The following is a 9740-nucleotide window of genomic DNA, read 5'->3' on the forward strand; positions in this document are numbered from 1 at the left end:
AACTCCATGTGCAGCTGCTGCTTCTTCCTGGCCAAGCCTTCTGGCAGCGCAGCAGGGGCTGCTCTCAGTACTCTGCCACGCTGAAAACTCACAATCATTTTAATCAGTTTAATGTCCAGATCCCTCCTGCTGCTGTTAAACCACTTAAATCTAGTGGTAGTCTTTCAGCGAGCCAGGCAGGGCAGGGAGCCTGCAGAGTGAGCAGTGGGAGGCACAAATGATTCCTTTAAGAGCCACCCCACCCAGCTGGCTTCCAATATGGTGGCTCCAGAAAAAAGGGATGGCAGAAAAGGTGGGGAAAAAAGGCCCTGACTATCATGCTAGCTGGCCAGCACTGCTTCCATGAGAACTACAATACTAGCTGACATGCTGTGCTTCCACAAATCTTGGATAGAGAATCTGGCTGTGTCAAATGTGTACTGAAAAGGATGAACCTAACAGCAGCTGTTCTTCTGAGTAAGGATGAGTGAATATGCATGGAGATTTTGCTTATTGTAGGAGGAGCTGCCACAATGGATTTATGTTTGAAGACAGTTATTTCCTTCATTGAAAAAAATAATAGTTTTTTCTTTTGGGTTACAGTTACAATTTGATTTTCCACAGGGTCATGTAGATTGGGTGACTGATGTTGCAATTAGCAGCAACAAGAAATGGATCCTTTCTTCCTCAAAGGTAACAGATGTGATATTGGATGCTAATTTGTAATCTTATTTTACGCTATATAATGTTAGAAAAATTATAACTTAGTGCAGCAGTTAACCCACACAGCCTTTCATTTGTTTTTGATTAGTTGAGAAGCAATTACAAAAAAAATTTATATGTAGATGTACATATATGGTGTTACTCAGTTTCTATGATTACTAAGAATATTTATGCTGAGTGAGATAATTTTTTGTTTTTAAGGTAATGACAGTTTTAAACATATTTTCCAGCCTAGGTCCAAAAAGTGTTTCTGGCTTATAAGTAGAGTCATTTATGCTTTGTGTGACTGATGTGGCCATAGTACATTGGACAAATGCTGCAGCTTGCTGTGGTGCTTGACCAGTGATAACATGTAAATACATATCCTAATGGTTGTTTCTAACTTTTAGGATGCTACTTTGAGATTATGGAACATTGAAAAGATTGATCATGTTCCTGAGGCAATAGAAAGCAGAAATACAAGAGGCTCAAAAGTAGCTCAAGTAAGGATTAAGTGGAATTACAGATGATGATCTTGTGTTTTTAGTCTCCAAGTGACATCTCAAATTGTCTTAAGTGTCTGGGAGAGAGCCACAGGAAGGACAAAGGTTGTATTTGTAAAAAATTTGGACCTTGTACCCAGAAAGAACAGGACATCAGCTTGAGGGTTCTCCTAATGGAAGCCACCCTGCATACCACTCTGGAACCATCTTCATCTGACCCTGAGCTGGGTGGACTGGCCTAGATCAGGTGTCTGCAGCCTGTGGCTCTGGCGTTGTACAGCTCTGTAAGGACTTCTTTGTGGCTCCCGGTGCTATAATTGCAAAGTTAAAAAAAAATTCTCCTGATTATTTTTGATAAATGGTGAACATCTAAAAGTCAAAAGATGAACAACTCATATCTAAATAGCAAGTGATATGTGATCATGAAATGTTGGCTATCTCCTGCTAGCATCATCCAGAGAGAGAGAAGGTTCAGGAGTAAAAGTCAGGAGAACAGTGGTGCAAACACACACATAAAGTGTGAGGAAATAGAATATGTAAAAAGTTTGTGAACGTCCTGCGGTAATCATGTATTGTATTACAAATCATTGTGTGTGCACTGTTCTTATAATAGGGGTTACAAAAAGTATTGTTTGACATTATTTATTATGAACCATCTCATATTCACATCGAATCTTGAATTATTCAGTTGGAATTTTTCAAATTGGAAAAAAATGTCTCTTCTTGCTATTTTGGTTGCTGACTCCTGGCCTAGATGCAAAGTGCACCACTGGCACCGGACTTGGCCAGGCACCACTCCCTCTCACTGGGTCCCAGGAAGTGGCAAAAGAAATGGAGCTCTCTGGCATCAAAGGTCAAAGACCTACAGGCAAAGGACCTATGTTATGCCATGTGCATGCCTCAGGGCTTTAAGGGGATACGATGCAATCAGACCCCTGAGCTCAGCCAGGGACCCTTTCTCCACCGCAGAGAGTGGTAAGGTATCTCAGCCTACTGCAGGGCCTTCAGTGCCTGAAGTTAAAGACCAGAGCTGACTCACTCCTCAGGTACTATACCTCCACCTCTGGTAGCACAGACCAAGCCCATGGGGATGCAGCATCATAGACTGGTGAACACCCTTGATCACCAGACCGCAGATGCAGGTGTCCTTTGCCTGGCACTGCAACCCAACTTGCTCATCAGAAGGCCTAGCTTCCCAATGAAGTCTCTGCCAACCAGACATGAGACTCCTGAGTTGAGACACTCTTTCCCTGTATCACTGATACCAGCCAGTTTCTGGACAGAGGTTGCCCAGGTACCAGTCACCCACCCTCTAGTGGTCTCCTTGACATCTGTTGCCATCCTGGAAGGATTGTTGGGAATCTTGTTATTGATCCTCAGGCCAAAGCACTGTTTGCCGTATTGTTTACCAACCAGGTCAACAGACAGACCCAGGCCTCAGTGGCCCTGCTGTGTAGAGGCAGTTGTTGGGACTGGACCAGGACTTCAGCCTGTTACCAAGAAAGGGCAGCTCCTTTGATATGAGAGACAGGGGGCTAACTGCAGTACAGCCTATAAAATTAATCAGAATGGTCTTCGACTCCATGTGGGGCCAGGGCCTTCCTCCTTCCCCGAGGCTCAGTTCCAGGCCACAACAGACCTCCTTGTGAGCCTGCAGGCGTGTCTGCTCACTACCATCCACACGTTTCTGATACTACTGGGCTATGTGGTGACATGCACTTATGTGGTCTGATATGCACATCTCTGCCTCACGCCTCTTCAGGCATAGCATCAGCCTGTGTTCCCAACCAACACTGTGTAGACAAGATGATCAGGATTGTGGACAATACTCTCATCTCTTACCTGGTGGTAATCCTGAGGTGGTGATGGAAGTCATTCTCTTTGTGATTGATCCAGTGATGCTGAGTGCTTCAAGTGACCAAATGTGCTTCCCATACCAGGTCCAAGGTATCTGAGACCAGGGTCATCAACAATGTCAAGGACACAATCTCACCCTTCATGTCAATGTCAGATAGCTCAGGGTGGTTCATCTGGCCTGCCAAGTCTTTCTACCTCAGATTCAAGACAGGGTGGTCCAGGTCTTGATGGACAATACGGCCATGGTCTTCTATAACAGGCAGGATGGAGCCACGTTGTCTGTCCTGTGCATGGAAATCTTGTGGCTTTGGGACCTTTATCTGCAGCGCAACATACACCACATAACCGCTCACCTTCCAGGTACCAAGAACACCCTGGTGGACTGCCTGAGCAGAGCATTCTCGTTTTGCTGCAAGTGGTCCTCTATCCAGAGGATGTGGAACTCCCTAGGCAAGTGTCTAACATTTGTGTGCTCACCTTGGAACCCCCATACAAAGTCTTCTATAACATGTGACAAGAGCCCCTATTTCCCCTACCAGTCTTTCATGCTGTCAGCCTTCTCCATCATGGATCAGGCTGGCAACTATTTTCTGGGTTGGGAGTCTGGCTACTCCCTCTGGGCTCCCTCCCTGGCTATCCCACGCTCACAGCAACTAGTGCTGTTGGTGTTGGTGTCTCTATCTTTTTCTCACTCTCTAACCCTCTACCACTTCCTTCTCTCACTCTCTTCTGCCAGCCTGCTTCAACAGGCTGCTTAGTGGAGCTTGCTGGTTCTCATCTGCCTGGGCTAGTTCCCTGCCAGCTGCTCCTGATTGCCCTGCAGCAATCCATCTCTCATTAAAAAGGGAGTTGGCCCTTCTCTCCCTTTCTGAGCTCTTTCCACCCCCAGCTGTTGTTGCTCTTTGGCCTGACCCTGTCACAAAGGACAAAGTCCAGTTCAGACCACATCCAACATCAAGGTCATCTTTGGTGGGGTGAGGGTGCAGGGCCCAGACGACCCCTCCACATAGCCCCAAGCCCTTGCTCCCCGCCTCTCATGGCTTCCATCCACCCCGTACTGCAAGCCCCCTCATCCAAGCGACATGTCTGGGATCTGGTGGGGCAGAGCAGGATGGGGCCAGGTTACTTCATTTCCTATTGCTGCTGGTGAGTACAGGGGCAGGCCCAAATCCTGCTGCTGGCACCAGGTCCCCACTCATCCTGCTGGGTGGCCTCTGTGGGCTCTGTGCCGTCTGTCCCTCTCCCATCCTCCCTCCACCCCCTAAAAAAAGCTTTGGGTGATTGCCCTGACCTGCCTTTGCACAGGACAGCTCTGCCTGGCTTTTCTCCCTAAGGTCGTCTCTCAGTTTCAGTCGAGTTAAGACATCTACTTACTGGTTTTGTTTCCAAAACTGCATAAATCAGAGGAGGAGAATAGGCTCTGTGTGTCAGATGTCTGAAGGGCTCCAGCCTTCTGCATTGACAGAACCAGGTTGTTTTGTAAATTGAGGCAATTGTTCATCGTGGTGGCTGACATAATGAAAGGTTGTCCCTTACCCACTCAAAGAATTTCCTCTTGGATCACAGCCTGCATTCTCTTCTGCTCTGACCAGCTGAAGGTGCTACCTCCAGTGATTGTCACTGCCCATTCTGCCAGGGCATAGGCCTCCTCTGCAGCATTTCTGGCCCATGCACCTATTCAGGGCATCTGTAGAGCTGCTACCTGTTCATATCTTTACATCCCACTATGCACTGATCCAGCAGGCCTGGGATGATGCTGGTTTTGGCAGGGCAGTACTGTAGGCCACTGAGTTGTGAACCCTGAGCCCACATCCTTGGATGCTGCTTGAGAGTCACCTAAAATGGAGTCAACATGAGCAAGCGCTCAAAAGAAGAATAAGCGGTTGCATTATCTTTTGTAACGGTTGTTCTTTGCAATGTGTTGCTCATGTCCATTCCATTTCCTGCCCTCCCCCTCTGCAGTTGGAGCTGCCAGCAAGAAGGAACAGAGGGTGTAGGCCTGGCAATGCCAAATATGTAGAGCCCTACAAATCCATGGCTGTCCTCATCTGCCACTCATTTCTTTGGATATGGATGCAGATAGCCACAGTTCATTGCAGATGCGGATGTGGATGAGGATACAAATTTTGTACATAGAACTCTGCAAATTTTTGGATATCTGCTTTATATCTGCAGGTATCTACATCCATGGATATGGATGAGGATACCTGTGGCTCATTTTTGTGGATATGGATGTGAATGCAGATACAGATTTTGTATCTGCTCTGGGCTCTATTAATACACTACTGCATGGAAGCATCAGTTCAGGGGATGCGATGGCCAGCCCTACGGATACCAGTAAGGAAAAATCTCTGACAACTGTGTACATGGCTGTGCGCACACCTCTCATGGAGTGGACATGAGCAACACATCTCAAGGAACAGTTATTAAAAGTTAGGTGACTGTTTTTCCTGTTTGTCTGCAGCAAATTATCAAAGTAAAAAGATATCCAAACATAACTATTTTCACATTTATTTTTTTCAGCTACTATTGTTTATATTGATATTCTTGTTGAATTCCATATTATGAAAACCAGCCAGTACAGTTTTCTAAACTTAAAAGTAAATTTGTGACCGAATTGAAAAAATATTTTTTAATTCATATAAAATCAGTTGACAGAACTTTTGTAAATACAAAGGAAGGCTGTACAAAACAAAACACTGGAATGTTAGAAAGATATTGAAAAAAGATATTGATCACTTAGAAAAGAGAACACTTGCTTCATTCTGTTTCTTTCTGTGAATAGATTTCCACATAATAAATAGGGAAACAATGTTGTGTTATCTATCAGAAGCAGATTCAACATTCATGAATACCTGAAGTGGGGCAGGATCTTGCTCCATTTAAAGTCCATGAAAAAGCTCCCATTGATTTCAGTGCCAGGATTTCATACCAGTGTTTCTGTATTTTGATTTTATTACATAAGAGGTGTTTTGGTTGAATTATTTGGGTGGTGGTGTTATTGTTTCTTTTATATATATATTTTTTTTTTAATTTAATCCACAGCACTGGGTCAGGGTAGCTGTTGAATACAATGATAAACAATCAATAAAAAACAGCAAAACAAACTGAAAATGTGTGGCTCCCTAGTAAGCATAAACAGTGAGTTTATAAAAGAAGGAAGAGAAGAAGTATGAAATTATAAGTGGTTAAGGGTGGGGGGAGAAATTTTGATGACAGTTCAGTTTTAAGTCCAGCAAAATAATTTATGAGATTGGGAAAGAGAATTCATCTTTCCTGGTTTGTAGAAGCTATCACACTTCCAGTCAAGTATAACTTAACAACAATACATTTGCTAAAGCAGTATCACAAATTACAGAAAGACACTAGTCAATTTAGGAAAACTTCCTGCACAATGACTGCACGTGGGCCTGATTGTCTTGAGTATTGAGCACCCACTGCTCTGTTTGAAGCTAGTAAGAGCTGAATGTGCTCAGCACTTTTGAAAATCAGGCCTGCATGTTTATACTTGAACATCAACTGTTAGATGATTCATGTCTGGCACATATGATTAACTAACATCCTTTTTGTTGTTTTTAATGTTACATTTAAATCAGTGTGAAGAATGTGAAAAACCTTTCTCACTCCTATACTGTGATGAATCTGAAGAGGTAACCAAGTGTGTATTCTGTCGACTGGCTGCTTCTTCGAGAAGTGTTTTGCCATTGCCTCCTATTGAAGTGCCTGATCTCTAAATTCTTCTCAACAGCTTATTTGTGCAAATACCTTTTGAGTTTTTAAGAATATATCTATTCATAATTGTGATTATCAGTATACATTGCATGTACCTACAAAGCCAAGGACTTCTTCCATACCTCTATGCCATACAGTGACATCAGTGTTTAAAAAAAATGCCAATACATTATATACCTGTGCAATATACATACTGAGTTTCCGTGTGACAGATGACTGGATCAAGTCCAAGGATTTTAAATCTATGCACATTGTATAAGAAAATAAAATTATACTCATACCCTAAAGGTTATTGTAACAAATATGAGACTGTGTAACTTGCTGAGAGTTGTCCTTAAATTGTGTAGAATAAAACTGATTTTTTTTTTTTACAATGGAGTGGTATATGCCAGAAATATGAAAAAACACTTGCATCAATTGAAAATGCTGAAGGGTTTTGAAATATGAATGGGTAGAGGGCATTTGGACGATGAGGTTTTATCATCTTGCTTCCAACATTCATATTTGCTCTGATCCATTAGACAGAGACAAACATCTACAAGACCTTTACCAAGCTTTCCTCAAACTACAAAACCCACCTAAGGAAGTGAGGAAGCAGACTGACAGAGCCAGATGGGTACCCAGAAGCCACGTGCTACAAGACAGGCCTCGCCAGGAAAACAAGAGAACACCACTGACCATCACATGCAGCCCCCACCTAAGGGCTCTCCAACACATCATCAGTGATTTGCAACCCATCCTGAACAGTGATCTTTCACTCTCACAGACCTTGGGAGGCAGGCCTGTCCTCGCCTACAGGCAGCCTGCCAACCTTAAACAAATCCTCACCAGCCACTATAAATCACAAACCAGGAACTCTAAGCCTGGAACCGGCCCCTGCAACAATCCTCGCTGCCAACTCTACTCACATATCTACACCAGTGACATCATCACAGGACCTAACATCAGCCATACCATCGGGCTCCTTTACTGTACATCTGCGAATATAATATATGCCATCATGTGCCAGCAATGCCCCATTGCTATTTACATTGGCCAAACTGGACAGCCTCTACGTAAAAGAATCAGAGAGGTAGCCGTGTTAGTCTGTAACTTTGAGAACAACAAGAAGTCTTGTGGCACCTTATACACTAACATATTTTGGAGCATAAGCTTTTGTGGACAAAGACCTGCTGTGAGCTGATGCCCAGGTGCCAGCTAAAGGTCTGGTGGGGCAAAGGGGGTGATGCCACACCAGCAGCTACGCTAAGCAGCCAGGGCAGGCTGGGTTCTTTGGTTTGTGTTTAGTTCGGGTACAGCAGCAAGAGGAAAATTACACTTAGAGAGGCTTTAACAGTTACTTTTTATTTATACAAAGATAGAAACAATTTAACTAAGACAAATGATTAAAGTACAAGTTAGTACTTGCAGTTTTTAAAGGGGAAACAACACAATTTAACTTAAGAAAAGTTTTAGACAAACTAGCTAGCTTAAACTAATACAAGTAATGTGTAAACAAGAAAGGCCTGTTGCAGGTGTGATTTTCACCCCTGCCTCTTAGACCTGGTGGAACCAGAGTCTTTCCCTCAGTTCCTATAGGAGAGAAGTGTAATACAGGTGTAATTCTTACTCCTGCCTCCTAGATCCGGTGTGACCCAGAATCTTTCTCTCAATCCCTCGGGAAGAAGTAGATATGAACCAGGCGTCCCCAGTCTCGGGAGTTAATTCCAGACCTGGCCAGCAGGTGTAGGTGATTGAAACTCAAAGGGGGGTGGGCTGCCAAGCCCCTTTATACCCCTTTTGTCATGTGGGCTTGTTCCTGGTCTCAAGTGGCCCATTGGGTGGAATATGTTTGAACCCCAGGTTTCCCAGGGAAGGTGCAAGGCTCAATTCGCACCTGTGAATTGTGGACACTTGGGCACCTTTGGAGGTGATGGGCAGGGGTTCCCAATTCTTCCTGGGGAAGTGGTTAGGCGTGTCAATCACTGAGATCAGCCAGAAGGGTGGCCATTAGCTAGCCCATTCACTGTCTGGTTTTTGTGTATAGTAGAGAGGCTGGGCAAGACAGCACACCTGCGTTCCCAGGATATCAAAGGCTACCTGTCTCCCCTGCTTGTTTTTCTCTCTCTGTCTCTCCCAGTGGGGGGGAGAGGAAGAAAAGGCCAAATGGGGGGTTCATTTCTGGCTACACCTGCTTCATCAGATGCATGAGTGGGGGAGGGTGGTTTCAGAGGGGTATTTAAAGAGTGGGGTCCCAGTAAAAGGGAGGGCCAGAGCTGACAAGGTCTATTGAGCAAGGTGGAAATGGCACAGTATCAATAGTACTTATCAAAAGAGGAAAAAAGTTAGATCAGACAGGGGGATGTGAGCCTTTGTCAGAGTCGAATGAGGAACAGACTATGTAAAAGAATAAATGGACATAAATCAGACATGAGGAACAGTAATGCACAGAAGCCTGTGGGGGAACACTTCAATCTCCCTGGACACTCAGTAGCAGATTTAAGGGTGGCAGTCCTGAAACAAGGACATTTCGAAAATCAGATGGAGAGAGAAATCTCTGAGCTGCAATTTATTTGCAAATTTGGCTCCATTCACCAAGGATTAAACAGAGACTGGGAGTGGTTCGCAGCTTACAAAGGCAGTTTCTGTGCTCTGGATGTTAATATCTCGCCATTAGTCTCTGACAATGGCTCATATCCCCCCGTCTGATCTGACTTGTTTTTTCCTCTTTTGATACCTACTATTGATAATGGGCCATTTCCGCCTTGCTGAATAGACCTTGTAAGCTCTGGCCCTCCCTTTTTCTGTGACCCCATTCTTTAAATAAATACCCCTCTGAAACCACCACCCCCTCGCCCACTCATGCATGTGATGAAGCAGGTCTTTGCCCATCAAAGCTTATGCTCCAAAATATCTGTTAGTTTATAAGGTGCCACAGGACTTCTTGTTCTCAAAGCTACAGACTAACACAGCTACCTCTCTGATTTT

General features: G+C 44.3%; 1 protein-coding gene across 1 annotated transcript in view; it reads left to right on the forward strand.

Annotated features, from left to right (window-relative positions):
- The window catches only part of WDR88 (WD repeat domain 88), a 29119-nt gene extending 21997 nt beyond the window's left edge, over window positions 1–7122 (forward strand). Inside the window, exons 9-11 of the mRNA XM_075009131.1 lie at window positions 604–672; window positions 1092–1184; window positions 6638–7122. Of these exons, the coding sequence (XP_074865232.1) occupies window positions 604–672; window positions 1092–1184; window positions 6638–6775 (300 nt within the window). The 3' untranslated portion in view covers window positions 6776–7122. The remainder of the gene's footprint in view (window positions 1–603; window positions 673–1091; window positions 1185–6637) is intronic.
- The last annotated feature ends 2618 nt before the right edge of the window (window positions 7123–9740 follow it).

Source organism: Carettochelys insculpta, chromosome 14, assembly GCF_033958435.1.
Source record: "Carettochelys insculpta isolate YL-2023 chromosome 14, ASM3395843v1, whole genome shotgun sequence".
Lineage (NCBI taxonomy): Eukaryota > Metazoa > Chordata > Testudines > Carettochelyidae > Carettochelys > Carettochelys insculpta.